The sequence below is a fragment of the Leptonychotes weddellii genome, chromosome 9, assembly GCF_054177405.1.
Source record: "Leptonychotes weddellii isolate Sample4059 chromosome 9, ASM5417740v2, whole genome shotgun sequence".
Lineage (NCBI taxonomy): Eukaryota > Metazoa > Chordata > Mammalia > Carnivora > Phocidae > Leptonychotes > Leptonychotes weddellii.
This window is the reverse complement of record NC_138377.1, coordinates 2,100,618-2,123,682: the sequence shown is the minus strand read 5'-3', so window position 1 is coordinate 2,123,682 and position 23,065 is coordinate 2,100,618. Positions and strand designations below refer to the sequence as shown.

Sequence of the window (23,065 nt, the reverse complement as noted above, 5' to 3'; positions counted from 1 at the left end):
AGAACCCATTCAAACTGTGGATGTAATCCTCCGCGCGAGGGGGAAAGTAGTCCCGACCTTGCATCCTATTTCTCTTCTCGTGTCGCGCATATTTTACTTTTTGAAGCCAACGGGACTCACAGTGGGGCCCTTCGCGGAATGTAAGGGCAGAGGCTGCGGGGGGTGAGCGCAGGTGAGAGGGTGGGGGGGCCGCAGCAGAGGGAGGGGGGGGAGGGCAGCTAACTCCTCGCTATTGCCTAGAGAGATGGATCATGGGGCGTAGAGAGATTACAAACCTCAAACCACGTACAGCGGGCGATACGCGTCAACCGAACCTGACCAACGGAAGCCCGGAGCCTCCCCCTCCCCGCGCTCCCGCCCCCGTCCCTTGGACAGACGGGAGTGCCGAGCCAACCGCGCTGCCGCTCGCTGTCCGAATCCCACAGAAGCCAATGGGAGCTCGTGGGGGGCGGAGCCAGCCCGCTTCGGGTTGGGCTGCGCGCGGCTTTCCCCCCTTCTCGCCCCAGGCCCCGCCCCCCCCGCCCGCTCGCGGCTCCCGGAGTAGTTAGTGCCAGTGAAGTGCGGGCGGCGATGAGAGCGAAAGTTGCGCTCGGCTCGGCGCTGGGGGCTTGAAGCGGCACCGCTCTCCGCCCGCCAGGCCACCCCCAGCCCCGACTCGCGCCCGCGGGCTTCCACCGCGCCCGCCCAGCCCCGCGCCCGCCCGCGCTTCCTACCCCCCCGGCCCGGCGCCCCCTCCTCAGGAGCCGCGGGGCCCCGCCACTTTCGCCCGGCCCCGGCCCCCGCCGATGCCGGCCATGGTGGAGAAGGGCCCCGAGGTCTCAGGGAAGCGCAGAGGGAGGAACAACGCGGCCAGCGCGGCCGCCTCGGCCGCTGCCGCCTCGGCCGCCTCCGCTTCGGCCGCCTCCGCCGCCTCGGCCGCCGCCTCCGCCTCGGCCGCCGCCGCCGCCTCCGCCTCGGCCGCCGCCTCGGCCGCCGCCGCCCCCAATAATGGGCAGAATAAAAGTTTGGCGGCGGCGGCGCCCAATGGTAACAGCAGCAGCAACTCCTGGGAGGAAGGCAGCTCGGGCTCGTCCAGCGACGAGGAGCACGGTAGGTGGCAGCCGCCCCGCGCCGCCCCCACGCCCGCCCGCCCGCGCTGACCGCCGTGCTCTGCTTCCCCGCAGGTGGCGGCGGCATGCGGGTCGGACCCCAGTACCAGGCGGTGGTGCCCGACTTCGACCCCGGTGAGTAGCGGCCCGGGGCCCCGCGACCCGAGGGGGCGGGGGCCCTCGGACAACTTTTCTTTTTGTGTGTGTTCGCCCTGCTGTCCGCGGGGAGAACAGCAGGGCGAGAACCAGGAGGGAAACACACACCCGAGCGTGGTCCGCCAGCGCGCCTCGGCACCCCGGGGAGGGAGGTCCAAGCACCCGGGGTCGGGTCGCTGCCGCGGGCCCGCTGAGCCCCCGGGGGGGGGGCGGCGTCGGCGCGGCCGCAGCTGGCCTGGAGGCTCCCGCGGGCCCGGGGTCCCGGGCCGGCTGCGCCCTGGCCGGGGGGTCGGGGTGCCAGCGCCGGAGAGTTAGCGTGCTGCGAGCGCCCTGGACTTGGGACGTCCTCACACCCGTCTCTGTCCTGCCAAATGTCGCAGCGCTGGCCCTTCCCTCCTCCTGCCGGCCCCCCGGGCTTCTGCTCGCCCCTGACTCCCCTCCCAGCCCGAGGGGGAGTAGAAAAGCGACCCCCCAAAATCAGTTAAGAAGTGTGCTTCCCAGAGGGCGCCTGCCTGGGGAAGAGAGGCTTGCTCGTGGCAGTTTGATTTTAGGACCTATTTGTAAATGTCCGTGTGTTTCCTTTTTTGTTTTGTTTTGTTTTCCTTGAAGGAAGGGGTTGTGAAAGAATAGAACCTTCAGAGGTTTTAGCCTAAGGAATGATTTCCACCTCCGAGAAATCCCTACACCCTAGAATGGAACATTTACTTTCCTTGCTGCTCTTCTGCGTGGAAGCAAATTTAAAGTGGTACCAGAAAAAAATCTAATCAGACAAAGGAATTCGTCAGATTTTAATGCGTGAGATTCTAGCTGGTCTCCGTAGGACTGTTCTTTAAAGATTGTTGGCATAGAAGATGTTTGAAAGGATATGGGTTTTATTTCAGAAATAAAATTCAAAAGAGAATCCTGCAGAACTGGAGTTGTTAACAGGCTTTCTGGTTGGAGGGCTTTGGAGCTGGAAGGTATCTGTGTAGGTTATACCACTAGTTTATTTGAGAAAATAATGCATAAATGCTTTTCCTTGGAAACAAGACTGCAGAAAATTGCAAGGATCTAGTCCTTGAAAAAGGAGATTGCTCTTAAGCTGTTATTAAGGTACTAAACTCTGGGTGTTCTTTGAAGTGAAAATACACAGGGATCCCTGAATGAGCTTTTGGGCACTCTGGAAATAAATGACCTTGCCCATATTGGACTTCTAAATTTTAGTCTGTTGATTTAAATCTCTTAAATTTATGTAGTATAATACCCAGGTTTGTATTCCTTTTAAATTCGTGTTAGTCTTTTTGATAGTTTCCCCTTCCCCCACATCTTCCTTTTTTGGTAGTGACTTCTCATTTACAAGAGTGACAGGATAGGACCGGGAGACCAGGCTTTTTCTCTTGTATGCATGCCTTCTCCGTTCCTAGGTTGGCCACCAGGGGAAGCATACTGTATTTTGGTTACAGTTGACCCTATCTTCATTTTGTAGGTCAAGTCCATCTTTGTTTTAATATACAGAACATAAAGCAAAGGTTGTCACCAAGTTTCCCACACATATTAAAAAAAATCAACTTGCATAGATCTTTTAGTTAAGTTGGTCGATTTTCAGTACGTTTTAGTTATATTAATTTCGAGAGCTTTACTTAAATGATGTGACTAAGGAAAAGGGCATATTTGATGGCAGCAACAGGAATTAGATTTCTGACGTTCTTCTAAATATGGATGTCTACCTCTGCATTGTTAGTAATGACTTCTTTGGGTTTGTTCTCTGAAATAGCAGATGTAGTAGGATCATATTTTGAGCTGCCCTTGTATTTTTGATGGAATAGATACAACCATAAAAATACTAGAGAGCTGCCATTCTAAAAAGTAAAACATTGTAAATGTTCTGCGTAGTGTTACTGCCATTTGATTGGGGTTTGGTATTAATATTTACAAATTTCTTATTTTGTGTTGTTTTAATCTGGAAAGGAATCTAACTGACAAACAATTTTAAGCCCTGTTTTGCTAGTCTGAGCAGTGGGACACATTCATAGGTATGGGTGAAAATTGTGGGAACTCATTGTTTCCTAGTGATTTTTTTTTTTAAGGTGTGTTCTTATACAGAACTTAGTATCTAAGGAAGAGGAGACTTCCATTTCGGAATAGAAATGGTACACCATGTTTGATTCATGGCAAAAAAAAATTTTTTTTAGGTCTTAAGACTGAAAGGTTTTTTCTATGAGTACAGGTTAGGAATAATACAGACTTTGAAATTGTGATTGTTAGTGCTTGTTGTTTCTCCCTGCCTGAGTTTTGAGTGCATTTTTTTTTTTTTAAACCAGAATTTGAACAAGTGAATGTGAAACTCCTCAGGAAGCCTTTTTTCTTTCTTTTTTTAAAAAAACATCTCTGGTAAAGATGTGTGAGTGGAAGAAGTTGATTTTAATTTTTTTTAAAGTCAGATTTTCTTTATCTATGGTATCCCAACTTGACCTTATTTAGCTTTAAAAGCAAATGGTTAAAGCTAGGAACACCTGACATTCCCTGTATAGTCCAAGGAAGATCCACTTCTGGCATTCCTTACAGATAGTGAATAAAATGGATGGAGCACTGTAACCCTGAAATGCTGATTCAGTTCTTCTAATCAGATGAAGACCCAGACTAGATTTGTGGACTGTGGTGTAACTTGGCAATTAAAATGATAGGAAAAGTTTTATCAGTTAGTTTTAAAAACAAAGACCAGAATGTAGTTCTACATCTTTAACTTAGGCTTTGCTCTTGGGGCGCCTGGGTGGCTCAGTCATTAAGCGTCTGCCTTCGGCTCAGGTCATGATCCCAGGGTGCTGGGATCGAGCCCCACATCGGGCTCCCTGCTCCGCGGGAGGCCTGCTTCTTCCTCTCCCACTCCCCCTGCTTGTGTTCCCTCTCTCGCTGTCTCTCTCTCTGTCAAATAAATAAATAAAATCTTTAAAAAAACAAAACAAAACTTAGGCTTTGTTCCCAGGTATGACGTCCAGACTGTCTTTCCATACCCCACGCTGTAGCATGTGCTGAGTTGTCATTGGTTTCTTTTAGAATTTAGTAATCATAGAATAGAGTAAGAGGGAGGAATGTTTATTCTGTCCTACCTCTGGTTAGTTGTTTCCTACACTTGCAAAGCATAATTTAATTTGAAATGAGTAGTGTTTTTCTATATAAAGATGTGAATGTTTCCATGATCTTACCAGTAAGCATGTAAAGGAAGGAATCTATAGTCTATATGTATATATAGATACCTGTATATTTTTATAGCCTATATATTTCTATATGAGTAGTGTTTTTCTATATAAAGATGTGAATGTTTCCATGATCTTACCAGTAAGCATGCAAAGGAAGGAATCTATATATATATATATACACACATAGATAGATACCTATATATTTTTATAGCCTATGTATTTCTTTTTTTTTTTTTTTTTAAAGATTTTATTTATTTATTTGTGAGAGAGAGAATGAGAGACAGAGAGCACGAGAGGGAGGAGGGTCAGAGGGAGAAGCAGACTCCCCGCTGAGCAGGGAGCCCGATGCGGGACTCGATCCTGGGACTCCAGGATCATGACCTGAGCCGAAGGCAGTCGCTCAACCGACTGAGCCACCCAGGCGCCCTAGCCTATGTATTTCTATCATTGTTTGGTACTCTTCCTCTTTGTTGTCTTCTAGCTGGAGAAACACAGTGACAGGATGTTAAGGTTGACTCAAGTTCTTTGTTTTCTGAAGCATGGGTTATTATGTCAACTTTTATCCTGGATTGGTTTTCAGTATCACAGTTTACTGATACTAAAATTGAGACTTACAGAAGAGGAAATTGTTAATGGTAAATACTTTTGAGATAATGGTCCTTTAAAAAAGCAACCTATATTTGGAACATTGAATCCAACTTAATGAGATTTGAAAATTTGGGTTGTCATTGACTCAACTGTCACTTCAGAGTGGATTTATATTAGTAAAATGTGTTCTGCTTTAATGTGGAATAATTTTACTGAACAGAGGGTCTTGACCTGCTTTTCATTTTTTACTGGTGGTTCTATGTTCCTCTTTGAACACATTATTTTCTATGCTTCAGTTTCATTGTAAAAATCAATTTTATAAATATTCTAAAATTAATAAGTTATGGTGAATGTTTTGTGATTTAAACATACCTTGAGGCAGTGTTCACCCAACCATAAGAGGTTAGGGTAATGATAAATCCTGTGAGATCAACTTTGTCAAGTAGTGTGGTAAGGAGACACTTAGAACTAGTTGTCTGGAGATTGACTGCCCTAGCTCTGTGACTAAGCAGGTGCTAAAGGTAGAGCTGGTCATTTTATTTCCAGAAACCTCAGTTTCCTCTGTCATAAATCAGGGGTTGTTTGCATCACTAATAGTCCATGATTATGTCAGTTATAGTCCTCTTTGTAATTTTTTTTTTAAAGATATTTATTTGAGAGACAGCACAAGTGCAAGAGCGGGGGAAGGGGTAGAGGGGGAGGGAGAGAAGCAGACTGCCCGCTGAGCGTGGAGCCCAAGGACCCTGAGATCACTACCTGAGCTAAAACCAAGAGTTGGAGCCTTAACTGACTGTGCCACCCACGTGTCCCCTTCTTTGTAATTTCATGTTTCTTTCAGAAGCAGTGTAGAGTAGATTGAGAGAGCCTGGGCTGTGAGAATCCTCAAACTTAGATTTGGGTCCTGGCAGTGCCTCCTGCCAGCTGTGTGTGTTGCCCTTGGGCAAGTTACTTCCCTTTTGTCCTCATCTGTAAAACAGATAATAGAATATCTTAACTTACCCATGTAAAATGCCTAGGACAGTGCCTGGCACACAGAGTGCTAAGTAAACATTTTCTGCTATCCTTATTCTGATTATCATTCATTTAACTTAAGTTGCCAAATAGTGGTCCTTGCATCACCTGCTTTACTCATAGGGAAGACTGGATTATAATGAAGCCATTGATTTGAACGTAAGTTATGCACTGAGATATTTGAAGATGATCTTAAGTCACATGTACTTGCTACAGTTTAGTTATATACCCTTTCCTCGAAGATGGAGGAGTCCAAAACATTTATGTAGCAGAAAAAGAATACTGAGGACCAGAGAGCGTAGGTAAATCTCTTCAGATCAAGTTTCTAGATAGTGTAAAGACACCTTGAATCCCTCCCTGGGCCAGGGGAGGTACACATTAACTAGGTTCTGAGTCAGGGAGTTTTTGCTCTAAACTTTGAGGTTCTTGTCTTTGAGAGTTAATGCTTTCAAGGTAGGGTTCTACCACAGTACTCCCTTCCACGGATGGTGACTGTGATTCAAAGGTTAGCTGGTTGAGACTGACCAGAACATAGTGGTTTTAAAAATCAATAGGGGCGCCTGGGTGGCTCAGCCGTTAAGCATCTGCCTTCGGCTCAGGTCATGATCTCAGGGTCCTGGGATCGAGCCCCACATCGGACTCCCTGCTCGGTGGGAAGCCTGCTTCTCCCTCTCCCACTCCCCCTGCTTGTGTTCCCTCTCTCGCTGTGTCTCTCTCTGTCAAATAAATAAATAAAATCTTAAAAAAAAAATCAATGTTAAGGGGCGCCTGGGTGTCTCAAGTCAGTTAAGCATCTGACTTTGGCTCAAGACATGATCTCAGGGTCTTGGGATCGAGTACCCACAGCGGGCTCCCTGCTCATGCTCTCTTTCTCTCAAGTAAATAAAATCTTAAAAAAAAAAAAACCAAAACCGGGCGCCTGCGTGGCTCCGTCATTAAACGTCTGCCTTCAGCTCAGGTCATGATCCCAGGGTCCTGGGATTGAGCCCCGCGTCGGGCTCCCTGCTCGGCAGGAAGCCTGCTTCTCCCTCTCCTGCCCCCCCACCCCGCTTGTGTTCCTGCTCTCGCTATCGCTCGCTGTGTGTCAAATGAATAAATAAAATCTTTAAAAAAATAAATAAAATCAGTGTTAACTTGTACTGTAGAAATTTAGGCTTTTAGAAGGTCATTTTCCTTGGTATTATAAGGTTCTGTGGGGCAGTTCAGTTGAAAAAACTCTTAAATCTTTGGAGATGAAACATCAAAGTTCTATCCAAGTTACTGTATTTTCTCCCAGGTTGTCTTTTTATATTTTCTTCTCTGCTACATAGATTGTTGTAAGCAATTTATGGTTTAGCCCTCACTTTTTTCTGAGTCTTTCTTCAGAGGTTCCGTGCATAATGTAAAAAGAAATAGTCTTCTATATGTCCCCTACTCTAATGGAAAACAGTGATCTTTGCTAAGGTGTAGTGTAAGTTTGTATTTATATTAAAAACAGAACTTGAAATCACTTTGTGGGAGAGGAAATCTGTAGCAATGTAGTAGAAGTCTGAATAAGGTAGAGTTTGGGGATTGAATACTGATTCAGTGATTTGGAAGGAGTTAATTCCTCCCACAGCTTTAAATAGCAATTGTCGAAAGTATTTGTGACCCTAGAAATGATAGGGTTATAGTTGCAATATAACAGTTTCTTCTGTTTTGTGTTTTGAATGTTTTATTAATACATCGTATCTAGTGTCTAGTTGAGTTTTATGGTTTCTGTGTTGATTTTTATTATTTATGTATTTTTTAAAATATTTTTTGATTTTATTTATTTTTAGATTATTTATTTATTTATTTGACAGAGAGAGAGAGAGAGAGAGAGACAGCGAGAGAGGGAACACAAGCAGGGGGAGTGGGAGAGGGAGAAGCAGGCTTCCTGCTGAGCAGGGAGCCCGATGTGGGGCTCGATCCCAGGACCCTGGGAACATGACCCTAGCCGAAGGCAGCCGCTTAATTAACGGAGCCACTCAGGCGCCCCCACAAAGATTTTATTTTTAAGTAATGTCTATATCCAACATGGGGCTCGAACTTAAAACGCGGAGGTCAAGAGTCAACATGCCCCACAGCTGAGCCAGCCAGACCCCCCCTTCCCCCTTGTCGATTTTTTTTTAAAGTTGGTTTAAGGTGACAAAGTGTTCTTCCAAAATGTTTGAGAGAAATGACATTAAAATGTCATTTATTTTTAAGATTTTATTTATTTGAGAGAGAGAGCGAGTGTGCATGTGTGCACGAAGGGAGAGTGGGGGGTGGGGCAGGGAGAGAGGGAGAAGCAGACTTCCCGCTGAACAGGGAGCCCAAAGTGGGGCTCAGTTCCAGGACCCCAAGATCATGACCTGCCAGGCGCCCCCCCCAGGCTCCCCTTAACTTTTCATTTAAATGACATTTTATTTTATTTATTTATTTATTTATTTTTTAAAGATTTTATTTATTTATTTGAGAGAGAGAGAATGAGAGACAAGAGAGCATGAGAGGGAGGAGGGTCAGAGGGAGAAGCAGACTCCCTGCCGAGCAGAGAGCCCGATGCGGGACTTGATCCCAGGACTCCAGGATCATGACCTGAGCCGAAGGCAGTCGCTTAACCAACTGAGCCACTCAGGCGCCCTTAAATGACATTTTAATGGAGTACCTGGGTGACCCCTCCCCCCTGCTCACACATGCGCCCGTGCTCTCTCTCTCAAATAAATAAAATCTTAAAAAAGAAATAAATGAGGGACGCCTGAGTGGCTCAATGGGTCAGGTGTCTGCCTTCGGCTCAGGTCATGATCCCAGGGTTCTGGGATCGAGCCCCACATCGAGCTCCTTGTTAGCCAAGAGCCTCCTTCTCCCTCTCCCTCTGCTGCCGCTCCCCCTTCTTGTGCTCTTTGTCTCTCTCTCTGATAAATAAACAAACAAACAAATAAATAAGATGTTAACAGTAAGCCCTAAAACTCCTATGTTTTCAAATTAGTCAAATTTTTAAAAGATGTGGATCTTAATGAAAATTGAACACCAGACATAATTTTTGAAGTTTCTAATTTTTTCTCCCTCAAAGTAATGAGTGAAAATTGTAATGCCCATCTAATCCAACCTTCCTATGTCCTAGATGAGGAAAGAAAGAGATAAAATGACTTATGTTTGTCTTTCTTTCAATATCTAATCATTGAAAGTGTCACAAGGTTGAGTTGAGGCCATATGAGGCCAAACTTCAAACTTGGCTTATTTTAGATTTTGTAGAGTCTTGTTACTGGGTACAGTAATTGGGAACAGTAATATGTGTTCAAAATTTTAGATCGAGACATAAGAGTTTAAAAATTTTTTAAATTGAAGTGACTGGATAGTTATGTATATTTTGAATATCTTTGTGTATTACCATTGGATAGGATAGAATTGTAATCATAGAGTTATTTAAAAAAAAGTAAACATTCAGATAAAACAGCAAGTAATACATGTACCCACCACTGTGATTAATACTTAATATTAGGCTGTATTTGTGTCATGTGCAGCTGAAGGCTAATTCTCTCACTTCCTACACTAATTTGGAGTTGATTGATGTTTTTCCTGAGATAGTTCATTTGCATCCTCTTAGAAGCAGATGCCAAGACAGGATTAGATGTGCAAGAGATTCATAGGGGTAAATGCCTGTGAAGGATAAAGAGGAGAGGATGGTTGGGTGGCAGAAGCCTTCAAACTGGATGTTGGCGTGACACCCCTGAAGGAAAACAGAAGGCAGGATGATTTGTGGTTGGATCCAGGAGCCTAAGGTTGGAGTGCAGCTTGGAGAAAGTCTGAGCCAGAGCAGATTGTTTGTTAGAGGAGTCCATTGGGCAGGAATGGCCCTGCTCTAGAATGCTTGCTGTGTTCAGTCATTGGCCTGGCACTGGTATGAATGCTGCAGTGGATCCCAAAGGTGCCAGGCGATGGGACTGCCAGCTAATTAAACATCTCTTAGCACTTTCTCTCTTGAAGGGAAATCTGAGTGCCATGTTCTCAAGGCCTTCAGAATTCCCATACATGTTTTTGTATTTTAATACATACTTATGTACGATAAACAATATGTTTTGTCAAAATCCTTTTGTAAGTGAAATTATTTTGTATATTCATTTGCTTTGATGGTTTCCAAACGAGTACATGTCCACCAACAAGGCACATGAGTTCCATTTCACCCAATCTTCACTATACTGTTAGATTTATTAACTTTTTGCAGTGCTCTCCTTTTGTGGTTTATGTTGGCATTTTTTTTCTTTTTTTTTTTTTTAAAGATTTTATTTATTTGAGAGAGAGTACATGAGCACACAAGTGGGGGGGGATGGGCAGAGGGAGATGAAGAAGCTGACTCCTTGCTGAGCAGGGAGCCCCATGTAGGGCTCGATCCTAGGACCCTGAAATCAGGTCCTGAGCCTAAGGCAGACGGTTAACTGACTGAGTCACCCAGGCACTCCTGTTGTCATTTTTCTAATTACTGGTGAGGTTAAATGTCTTTTTATATGTTTTTTGACTGCTTGGATTCCTCCTATGAATATGCCTTTTGCTGGGGTGCCTGGGTGGCTCAGTCGTTAAGTGTCTGCCTTCGGCTCAGGTCATGATCCCAGGCTCCTGGGATCGAGCCCCGCATTGGGCTCCCTGCTTGGCGGGAAGCCTGCTTCTCCCTCTCCCACTCCCCCTGCTTGTGTTCCTGCTCTCACTATCTCTCTCTCTCTCTCTGTCAAATAAATAAAATCTTAAAAAAAATGAAAAAGAATATGCCTTTTGCTGTTTTTCTGTAGGGTGTTGGTCTTACTGATTTGTGTGAGTTCTTTATATATAATTTGGCTATAATCCTTTGTTAGGGTTGCATATATAGAGTTTTTGTTTTTTCTTTAGTATGGGGGGGTATTAATTGAGTTTCTTTGGTTAGGAAGGAATAAAAATAATATCCCTGAATGGACATATTTCTGCTTAAAGCTTGGCCTTGGAATGTAGCCCCTGTAATATTTATCACTAGGATCCTTGATTTGTAAGATGAATGTTACTGAGAACTGACATCTTTTTTTGTTTTGTTTCAGTGTTAGTCATTTTGGTATACTAAACTATTAACTGATAGGCCCACATTACAGTGCCAGATGACTTGGAAAGCTGATTTAATTTCTGTCCAGCATGTAGTTAAAGCAGCAGCATGTTAAAGTTAATGGCTTTAGTTCCTGTAATGGTTGGTTAGTTTCTTGCAAATGGTTAAGGTGCTAAATTCATCTGTCTGTCTGATGGATTTGCCACTGATTATAAGGGAATGGGTGAGTGTGTGGATGGGGAGGTAAAACTTGTCATCACTAACAAAACCTTCAAAGGAATGATCTATCAATGCCAGGTCAGGGTGTGCTTATTATGTTCCAATCTGGTTTGAATACTTTATATCTCTTAAATAACACACAATCACAACAATCACATAAGGTAAAGTTGTTATCCCCATTTTCCAGATGAGGAAACAAAGGCTTACCGTTCTGGTTTAACCTAATAACTTGCCCAAGGTAGTGCATTCTAAGATGCCATTAGTTGTAAGATGTACCATTATTTTATATATCACCAAGAAAGGAAAAACTCCAAGATACCATTGTTATGTTGCAGTTAGATTTCAATCTAGTATATTTTAGGGAGAGTCAGCCAGAAGTCCTCTTGAAGAAAAAACTTACATAGGAGTAGTGCTTTATTGGATCAATTAATTGATTAGTTGTTTCCATGTGCTCTCAGGTGTTCTGAAGTTACAGGTTTAGGATTACCAGAGTCCGCTTCATGTCATGTCCAGTTATATTCCTCTTCTTTCTGGCAGTGAAGACCCAGATTGGTTTGGTTGATTGGCGCAAATAGGAGTGAGTTGTTTTACTCCTGCATGTATGTTGAAATAGTCTTCTTCAGAGCTTAAAACATAATTGTAAGTTTTTTTGAGGGGAGTGATTTCTTATGATTATATGATTTAAGGTTATAATGGATAGTGTTAGGTTGGTTACCCTTTAGTTTAACAAATATGAATATAATATTTAAATATTGTTTATCCCATCCTCCTGCCCATTTTTCTACAGGTTCACATTGAACTTGAGCTGTGGAGTGAATTTAAGAACCATGTCTTGAATAAGGTGTGAAATGATAAAATATCTGAGAAAGTAATTTATTTTATTTTATTTTAAAGATTTTATTTATTTATTTGATAGAGACACAGCGAGAGAGAGGGAACACAAGCAGGGGGAGTGGGACAGAGAGAAGCAGGCTTCCCGCAGAGCAGGGAGCCCGATGCGGGGCTCGATCCCAGGACCCTGGGATCATGACCTGAGCCGAAGGCAGATGCTAAACGACTGAGCCACCCAGGCACCCCGAAAGTAATTTATTTTAATTAATTAATTTTTGACAGAGTATTTTTTGAAAACCCTTGATTTCACCTGTACCAGCTATCTGGTTAGTATTGTTCAGCAACTAATTTCCCTTTCTTGCATATTATTCCTATCCTCCCTCCCCTCCTCAAGTCCCCCCTCTTCAAGCCCCTCCCCCCAACCCCCCCCAAACTAACCCTGCCCACCATTCCAAAGTATATATTTCTTGGTGTTAATAGTCAATTTTGTTCTATTTTTCAGAGACCAGAGTATAAAGAAAATTGCAAGCCTTTTTCTGATGGACTCAGATATGAGCTATGCCATGTTTGATTTTATCATAGTGTAATTTAAGGACCAAATTACCGAAGGACTAATTGTTGTCTGCCCAGAACCTCAGGGCTTCCTTTGTACTTAAATTGAGGTTACTTAAGTAGTCTTTGCTTCTAAAGTTTGGCTATTGGTATCCTTTTCCAGTTTCATCTACTGGCCCAGAAACACTGCCTGATGGCCTTTGTCTGAAAAGGTTAATTAAAATTTTGAGGTTAGCTAAACATTAATATTTACCTGAATTTAGGGCATTTCTGTGTTGTTTTACACGCATATACACATGCACTCTCTCTCACTTAAGGTCACGTTCCTTCTTTACCTCTAGTGGCATGGAAGCTTTTGGACTTGGGGCTTGTTCTGCTTTCAAATTTAGCATGGACATAGGGAGACCAGGATAGTAGAAAGAGTAGAATAAGTAATTAGTTTGGTCTTAATACTGTCAAGTTTTCTGGGAGCTAGTGGTGCCATGTACTTCTGCTTTTATAGAGTGCAGTAGTATAGTTTTTTGAGTCACCAATTCAGGTTTAAATATTTTAAGGCTCATTTGCTAACTTGTCCCAGCTGAGTGTGGTTCTGAGCCATGTGCTTGGTTTGGCTGATTTTCCTTGAATAAGCATTTTGTAATGGACATTTAATAACTAAGCATCAAGTTCAGTTATTGAAGAAGTGAAAACCCAAGGAAAAATGAACTTTTAAATTGCTGGTAAAAACTGATTTCCCCCATTTTCTGTGCTTTCTTACAGTGAATTTGTGTAAATTAGAGATGCACATCTTGCTTAGATATATTAAAATTTTTTTTCTCAAGGTGAGAGTCACGTAACATAAAATTAACCATTTTAAAGTGAACAATTTATTGGCATTTAGTACATTCATTAGTACATTGTGCAGCCACCACCCTGTCTGGTTCCAAAACATTTTCCTCCCCCTAAAAGGAAATCACCTCCCCATGAGGTGGTTACTTCCCACGCCCCACTGTCCCAGCCCCCAGTACATTGCTGACAGTATACAGAGAGTACATGAGACCTGACTGGGGCCACCTGGTCCCTCCTGGGGTGGAGGGTAGGGCAATTGAAGGAACCAGGAAGTTTTAGGTGATACGATCCTTTGAGCCAAGCTTTAAAAAATAGCTTTTCACGGGCTCTTTGGAGCATGTGACTCTTGATCTCAAGGTTGTGAGTCCGAGCCCCATGTGAGGCGTAGAACCTACTTAAAAAAAAGAGCTCTTTAATATTTATGATTTTATGGTGCTTATTTTAAAATCAATATATATAAGCTATGAATTTTAAAAATTATTTTGGGAAAATTCTAATCTTAAAAATTTCAATCCAGATTTTCTTTTTGTCTTGAGCTGTGTTGTCCAATAATGTAGCCACTACTGTATAAAAATATTTAAATTTAAATTTATTAAAATCTGTCAGTAAAACATGTGACTCTTGATCTCGGGGTCATGAGTTACAGCCTCACACTGGGTGTAGAGATGATTTAAAACAAAACTAAACTAGGGCGCCTGGGTGGCTCAGTTGGTTAAGCGACTGCCTTTGGCTCAGGTCAGGAGTCCCAGGATCGAGTCCCGCATCGGGCTACCTGCTCAGCAGGGAGTCTGCTTCTCCCTCTCCCGCTCCCCCCTCTTGTGCTCTTTCTCTCTCTCACTCTCTCTCTCAAATAAATAAATAAAATCTTTAAAAAAAAAAAAACTAAACTAAACAAAAAATTCAGTTCTGTCACACTAGCCACATTTCAAGTGCTCTGTATTCCTATGTAGGTACTGGTTACCGTATTGGACAGTGCAGAATAGAACGTTTCTGTTATACCAGAAAGTTCTGCGGGACAGCACTGATCTAGAGAGTCTGATGACTTGAAAGTTTTCTTGTTTTCAATTTTTATAATTAGTTCAGAAGTTTTGCCTCTTTAATCAAGGTGTGTGGTGAAATGGGATTTTGGAGCAACTGCTAAATACTATGATGGCTGTGTACTGAAGTCTTGTAGTGGGGTGTTTGTTTAAATAGTGCTCTTAAGATATTCATAATGAGGCTTCTTGAAAGCAAGTAGAAATAGAAAGCTTAGGAGAGCTTTGTTTTTTGAGGTGGTTATTTAGTACCTAATTAAACCAGAACGATGATTAATATGTATGGCTATATTGAAGATAGATGTAGGACTTAAAAAATTGACAGTATGAAGTCTCAGCCTTGTCTTCAAAGGTTAGGTTTCTGAAAACAGCCTTATTGAGGTATAATTGACAAACTGCGTATTTAAAGTGTACAGTTAGACATATGATAGGCTGAAGTCACACTGCTTACTGATGCTATGGTTAATCTTTTTTTGTTTCATTTTGAATACTTTCTATTGCTATGTCTTTAAGTTTACTATTCACTTGCAATGTATAATCTGCCCTCAATCCCATTTTTCATCTCAGACATTATGGGTTTCATACGTAGAAGTTTGATTTGGGTCTTTTTAAAAAAATATATTTCATTGGGCCCTCTGGGTGGCTCGGTTGGTTGAGTGTCCTACTCTTGATTTTGGCTCAGGTCATGATCTCAGGGTCATGGGATCGAGCCCTGTGTCAGGCTCCTTACGCGGTGTGGAGTCTGCTTGTCCCTCTCCCTCTGCTCCTCCCCCTGCTTACACTCTCCCTCTCTATAAAATAAGTAAATAAGTAAAATCTCAAAAAGTTTATATAAAAATATTATATATTTCTTTTTCTAAAAAAGATTTTGAGAGAGAGAGAGAGCACTGGGGAGAGGGGCAGAGGAAGAGGGAGAGAGAATCTCAAGCAGACTCTCACAGTGAGCGTGGAGCCTGACATGGGGCTTGATCTCAGAATCCTGAGATCATGACCTGAGCCAAAATCAAGAGGAAGCTTAACTGACTGAGCCACCCAGGTACCCCTGTATATATATTTCTTTTCTTTTTTTTTTTTAAAGATTTTATTTATTTATTTGACAGAGAGATAGAACAAGTAGGCAGAGAGGCAGGCAGAGGGAGAGGGAGAAGCAGGCTCCCCGCCGAGCAGGGAGCCCGATGCGGGGCTCGATCCCAGGACCCTGGGATCTTGATCTGAGCCGAAGGCAGCCGTTTAACCAACTGAGCCACCCAGGCGCCCCACCCCTCTGTATATATTTCATGTCTCTACTTAGCATAGTCAGTCTTTCCTTTAATATCTTAGGCACATTGAAATACAGTTACAATTGTTTTTAATGCTTTTGTCTACTAATTCTATCATCTGCGTCATTTCTGGGTTGGTTTTGATTGATTTTTCTCCTCATTATGGGTTGCCTTTTCTTGCTTCTTTGCTTGTCTGGTAGTTTTGTTTGGATGCCAGACATTATGAATTTTACTTTGATGGATGCTGGATATTTTTGTATTCCTATAAATATTCTTGAGCTTTTTTTCTGGGACATGGTTAAGTTCCTTAGAAATAGCCTGTTCATTTCAGATCATTTAAATTTTAAGCTTTGGTAGGCAGCGTCGGGGCAGCATTTCATCTGAGCTGATTATTTCCCACTACAGAGTCAAAACTCTTCTGAGTAGTCTATGCAGTAGTCCATGAATTTTGAGGTTTTTCTACTCTGGCTGTTGGGAACAGGCAGTCCTCTTGGCCGTATGTGGGCTTTGTGAATTGTTCCCTTTTATTGTTTTGGGTGGTTCTTCATCCAGAAACCTCAAGTATTTTCTTCATAAGGATGTGCTAATGTGCTCCTCAGTACTCTTCTGAATACTCAGGGGGGACCCTCTGCAGATCTCTGGCATCCCAGTTCTGTGCAGCATCCAGCTCTCTCTTCTGATATTCTTCTCTACAAACTGCCTTGGCTTCTTGAACTCAACTTGTTCCCTCAACCTAGAAAGAATTTCCCTGAGTCCCCATCCCCATGCTGTCAGGTGGAAACTCTCTTCAGGCAATAAACTGGGGCAGTTGTAGGATTTACTTCATTTCTCATCTCTCAGGGCTCACTGTACTTTGTTGCTTGGTGTCCAGTGTCTTGAAAACTGTTGCTTCATATAGTTGTCCAGGTTTTAGTTGTTTGAGACAACAGGGTAAATCTGGTTCATGTCACTCCACCTTGGCTGGAAGCAAAAGGTCAAAAATTTTATTTTATTTTATTTCAATTTATTTATTTATTTGACAGAGAGAGACATAGCAAGAGAGGGAACACAAGCAGGGGGAGTGGGAGAGGGAGAAGCAGGCTTCCCGCCACGCAGGGAGCCCAATGTGGGGCTCGATCCGAGGACCCTGGGACCATAATCTGAGCCGAAGGCTGACACTTAACAACTGAGCCACCCAGGTACCCCTTTATTTTATTTTTTTTAAAGCTAAACAGAGGGGCACCTGGCTGGCTCAGTTGGAGGAGCATACAACTCTTGGTCTTGGGCTCGTGAGTTCAAGCACCACGTTGGGTGTAGAAATTGCTTAAGTAAATAAACTTAAAAAAGGTAAGCAGAGGAATTGGTTATATTCCCCCCCCCCTTTTTTTTAAGTTTTATTTGTTTAATTTCTATACCCAATGTGGGGCTCAAACTCACCACTCAGATCAAGAGTCACATGCTCTCCTGACTGAGCCAGGTAGGCACCCTGTTACATTTGCTTTTTGTTAGAAAACATTAATACTTGTTTTATATATTGCCTTTTGCCCCTAAACTATTTGGTTTCTTCTTGAAGTTGGTAAGGCTTTTAAACTTTCTTTTATTTTTGAAGATTTTATTTATTTATTTATTTGACAGACATAGCGAGAGAGGGAACACAAGCAGGGGGAGTGAGAGAAGCAGGCTTCCTGCTGAGCGGGGAGCCAGATTTGGGGCGGGGAGAGGGGGTGGGCTTCTATCCCAGGACCCTGGGATCATGACCTGAGCCGAAGGCAGACGCTTAATGACGGAGCCACCCAGGCGCCCCGGCTTTTAAACTTTCAAATTTGGGTTTTATGTTCATGAAAACATTCTGTAAATAGAATAATAATGCTTTTAGAAACCAAATGCCAAATTTTGTGTTTTTATGTAGCCACTATTCATTTCAGTATTTGTAATAAAGTGCTTCCTCTGATCTCCCCGCTCATTGAAACTTGATGATTCTAGCCCACAATTTTCCAAAGGAAGATAGTTTTTTAAAATTCACCGTTCTTTAGAAAGTAAATTATTTAAAACTTACTACTTCTAATGTATTTTTGAGAAAAGTATGATTTAGGAAATATCTCATTCTTGGACTGTCTTGGACCTCCATCTTGCTGGAATGTAGTAAAATGATATGTGTATTCCTTTTGAAACACAGAATTTTTATTGTTTTCTAGTCACTTTCAGCTGGATGTCTTTGAGATTTTTGAACATCTGGTGCATTCAGATGCCGTATATTGATACTAAACTAAATTAGAGTTTTATGGATCAGCTCATGAACTATCATTTTGAGTAGCCACTTGGTGTTCTGCTTGCTTGGCAGCACGTCAGTTGCCATGGCATTGCCATTTTTGTACAGCATTGTTAATGGTGCCGAGAAGTTGGGGGGTAGGGATGCTTCCCCTTACCCTGTTAAAAGGAGCTTATAAACTGCAATAGCTGAACTTTATTTAGCTTTGTATATTAAGTTTCTAGATAATGTTTAAAGAGTTTTATTGCTATAAAAAATTTTAAAGCCACACTTTCTGCCTTATTAAGAACACGTAGCAATAGCAAAGTGAAAGTGTTGATACCGATGATTTGAAGTGTAGGTTCTACAAACTTTCATGCAGTTGAGACAAAGCTAATAATCATTAGGCATTCTAAAAGCATGCAGCTTTTACCTCAGACGTATTCATTGGTTGGCTGTGTTTAACTGTGAAGGGAAGAAAACCAAGAACATGTATAAAATTGGAATTACACTGTGGAAAAGTAAAATGAGATTTAATTAGGTGTTTTTTAGTTTTTAGCTTTTCAGGAACATGATTATGACCCTTTGGGCACGTCTCTTGCCTTGCTTTCACACATTCCACTTTTGTACATGTGTTTAGGAATTCATTATGTGAGAACATGATGGACTCCTTATAATTTTGCTGACCTAAGAACACTAAATTTTTCTGTTAGAGGATATTACACATATAGTTTCCCTAAATATTAGTAACTTGCTTTTTTTTTTGCTAATGAAAAATTTAAACATGTATAAAAAATCGGATATTAATGAATCCTGTATGTTTAGCAACCAGATTTAATAATTGTATGATTTTTGTCATATTTTGTTAATCAAAAAGAGTTTTTATGGCTGAAGTTTAGTAAATTTGCTTTTAAGTGGTATTTGCACATTACAGAATATAATAATTAAGTCTGACCCTTTTAGACCTAGTTATTTCTTGGATATCTGCTATTTTCCACAGTCATCAAATGCCTAGTCTGGTATGATAAATGCTGTGTTATAGGGGCGTACCTGTGTTCTGAGAGCCTGTGGGTCAGTGGGACAAGGTGACGTGGTTGAAGTGGGGTGTGGAAGGGGAGGTTTTCTTGAGGTGACCCTTAAGGTGGGTCTGGAAGGGCAGATGAAGAAACAGTGCTCCAGGCTGAAGGAGCTATGTATTTACATAGAGTCCTATGGGTAGAGAGGGCTTGACGTTTTTGAGGAATCATTAGTAGTTTGATATAATTAAAACTCAGGAAGGTAATCAGGAAAGTGTTGGAAGGTAAGATGGGAGAGGTAGATACATATTAATCACAAGGGCCTGTGTGCCAAGCTGAGGAATGTATTTATTAAGATGTAATTCACATACCGTAAAATTCACTCTTTAAAACTGTGCAGTTCGGTGGGTTTTCACATAGTCACAGTTGTGTAACCATTACCACTATCTTAATTTCATTTTCATTACTCCCAAAAGAAGCCCTGTACTTACTAGCAGTCATTCCTATTTGGAATTTATTTTAAATGTTGTTTAAATGATTTTCAACAATCACTAAAGATACAAGTCTTTTTGATATGCATAAAAATAATATACTTTCCTTAATGTTTGTTTGTATTATGGAAGCAGTAATGTATATTTTTGTGAAATAATGCATGTGGTATTGACCATGCATTTTATTTTTTATTTTGTTTTATTTATTTTTAGAGCAGGAGGTAGGGAGGGGGAAAGAATCTCAAGCGGACTCCACATCCAGCACAGAGCCTGGCTTGGGGCTTGATCCCACAACACTGCGATCATGACCTGAGCCAAAATCAAGAGTCGGACGCTTAACTGACTGAGCCACCCAGGCATCCCTGATGATTCATTTTAAAACCACACTACTCCATTTTGGATAAACATTGTTCTTCAGTGTGAGTAACACTGGAGAATTTTAAGCCAGACAGTGGTGTGAATGTAATTGCAGTTTGGAAAGATCATTGGTTGTTGTGTTGAAGAGAGCTTGTAAGAATGGATTCACTGAAGGTAGAGAATACTAGTCATTCATTCAGAAACCTTTAAATAAGCATCTCCTATTTTTCCAGACACTGTTCTAGGCTCTGTGAACAAACTAGACATTCTCCGCCCTCATGGAATTAAGTTGTAGTGAGGGGAAGGGAATGGGGATAGATTTGAAAGCTCTTAAGCTGTTAGAACAGACTTTGATGGTAGGTTGGATGTGGGGCACAAGGAGGCGACAGTGACTTCTGGATTTCTGGCTTAGGTGACTGCGTGATTGATGATGCCATTCACTGAAATAGGAGTGATTGCGGTTTCGAGATTGAGATGCCTGCACATAATAATTCACGCAGCATTTATTGAACTGTCATGGACTCTTCTCCTGTCTCTCCTCTAAGTTAGGTCCACCTTGTATGTCTTCTGTGTGTACCTTGTTACTTACCTTTATTATGGCACTTCTCCATCTTTAGTTGCTAGCTTTTACGTCTTCTCTGCTGCTCATTGAAGGTGGGAACTGCCCATATCATTTTTGGATCCCTCCTGCAGACCATTTAACTAGCATGCAGTATATAATTCTCATTGCCTCTAGTGCTGCTGTCCCCTTGTAAGCCATCATCATCTGAAACTCGAATCACTGCAGTAGCCTTCTGGTAAGTCTGCTTCTGTTTATTAAAACGTAAGTCAATATGTTTCTCTGCCATTAAAACCTCACAGTGGCCCACATTTGACAGTGGCCTCATAAGACCTTCTTAGTCTGGTCTTGCACTACTACTCTGACTTTATCTCCTTCCCTTCTTTCAGATCTTTGCTTAAATGTTACCATCTCAATGAGGCCTATCTTGACCTACCTAGCTATCCATCTAGAAGCATATTATCTCTAAAATATGACTTTCAGACAATCTAGCTACATTTTGTACGGTTCCACCTATATGACAGTTCTGGAGAAGGCAAAACTATGGTGACAGTAAAAAGATCAGTGGTTGCTAAGGGGTTAGAGTAGGAGCAGGGAAGATTAAGCAGAGCACAGAGGATTTTTAGGGCAGTGAAACCACTCTGTATGATACAGTAATGATGGGTGCATGTCATTATACATTTATCTAAACCCACAGAATGCACACCAAAAGTGAACCCTAAGGTACACTGTGAACTTTGTGTGATTATGATGTGTCAGTGTGGGTTCATCTGTCAGTGTCCCACTCGGTGTGTGTTGGGGGGGGAGGCTGTTGTTAATGGGGGAAGCTCTGCATGTGTGGGAGCAGGGATATGTGGGAAATCTCTGTATTTTGTCAGTTCTCTTGTAAACCTAAAACTACCCTAAAGAAAGTAGTCTTTAAATATAAAAACAGCAACAACAAAATCTAACTGCAAATATCATCATTAAATAAAATATTTATTCTTTAGTAGAATTAAATCTCCAGTAAACTATTTTAATTTTTATTTATTTTATTTTTTTAAAGATCTATTCATTTATTTGAGAGAGAGCGTGTGCATGCTAATTTAGGGAAAGGGGCAGAAGGAGAGAATCTCAAGCAGACTCCCCGCTGAGCACGGAGCCCAATATGGGGCTTGATCTCACGACCCATGAGATCATGATGAAATCATGACGTGAATTGACACCAAGAGTCAGACGCTTAACTGACTGAGCCACCCAGGTGCCCCTCTAGTAAACTCTTTTTTTTTTTTTTTTTAAAGATTTTATTTATTTATTTGAGAGAGAGAGAACACCTGAGAGGGGATAGGGTCAGAGGACGAAGCAGACTCCCTGCCGAGCAGGAAGCCCGATGCGGGACTCAATCCAGGGACTCCAGGATCATGACCTGAGCCGAAGGCAGTCGCTCAACCAACTGAGCCACCCAGGCGCCCCTCTAGTAAACTGTTTTTAAACAGTTGGTCCGTTTGAATCAGGATTCAGACATGAGCCACATGTTGCATTTTTTAAAAATAGCTTTGTTGAGGTATAATTGACATAGAATAAACTCATATTTAAAGTGTATAGTTTGATTAGTTTTGACATATATGTACACCTGTGAAGTTATCACCACAATCAAGATACGGATTATATCTATCATTTCCAAAAGTTTCCTAATGCCTCTTTATAATTCTTCTTACCTGCCACTCCTTCAAGCAACCACTGATCCTCTTTCTGTCATTATTGATCAGTTTGCATTTTCTAGAGTTTTATAGAAATGCAATCTTAAATTATGCACTAGTTTGACTTCTTTCAGCATACTTATTTTGAGGGTCATCCACATTGTTGCATGTATCAATTGATTATTTTTATTCCTGAGTGGTATTACATTATATGAATATACTAATTTTTTTTTTAATCCATTCACCTCTTGATGAACATCTGGGTTATTTCCATTGTTTGGCTATGACAAAACTGCTATGAAGATTCGTGTGCAATCTCGTGTGCAATTGTGTGAGTATATATTCCCTTTTCTGCTGGGTGAAGTCCTCAGGAATGGAATCATATAGTAGTTGTATGTTTGTTAATTTTTTAAGAAACTGCAAAATTTTTCAAAGTGGTTTTACAATTTTACATCCCACCAACAGTGTATAAGAATTCTAGTTGCTCCACAACCTTGCTAACACTTGGTGTGGTCAGTCTTTTTAATTTTAGACATTTTGACCTATATGTAGTGGTATCTGATTTTACCTACATTTTTCTAGTGACAAATGATACTGAGTTTTGTTTCTTTATATGCTTATTTGCCATCCCCATCTTCTTTGGTGAAATAACTTCCCTTTCTCAGCTTCATGGCCTGGAAACTCTCTCAAAGCAGTACGTTGGGACAGTTTGGAAGCTCATCTCGTTTCCCATCAGGGATCACTGTCCTTTGTCACCTGATGTCCGTTGTCTGGAAGACTGTTGTTGCATATATTTTGTTTGTTTGTCCCTTAGGATGTTTCAAGGGTGAGGGTCAGTCTGGTTTCTGTTACTCCATCCTGGCCAAAAGCATACCCACTCAATTTTAATATATAGATTTTCTCCTTTTTTTATTTTCCTTGTAATTTAGTGGTGGAAAAACACTAGATTG

The 23,065-nt window shown here is 41.8% G+C and overlaps 1 protein-coding gene across 1 annotated transcript in view; it reads left to right on the top strand.

Annotated features, from left to right (window-relative positions):
- Positions 1–528: 528 nt before the first annotated feature.
- The window catches only part of RCOR1 (REST corepressor 1), a 112,654-nt gene continuing 90,117 nt past the window's right edge, over positions 529–23,065 (top strand). The window contains exons 1-2 of the mRNA XM_081829873.1: positions 529–1,089; positions 1,164–1,223. Coding sequence (XP_081685999.1) covers positions 786–1,089; positions 1,164–1,223 — 364 coding nt within the window. The 5' untranslated portion in view covers positions 529–785. The remainder of the gene's footprint in view (positions 1,090–1,163; positions 1,224–23,065) is intronic.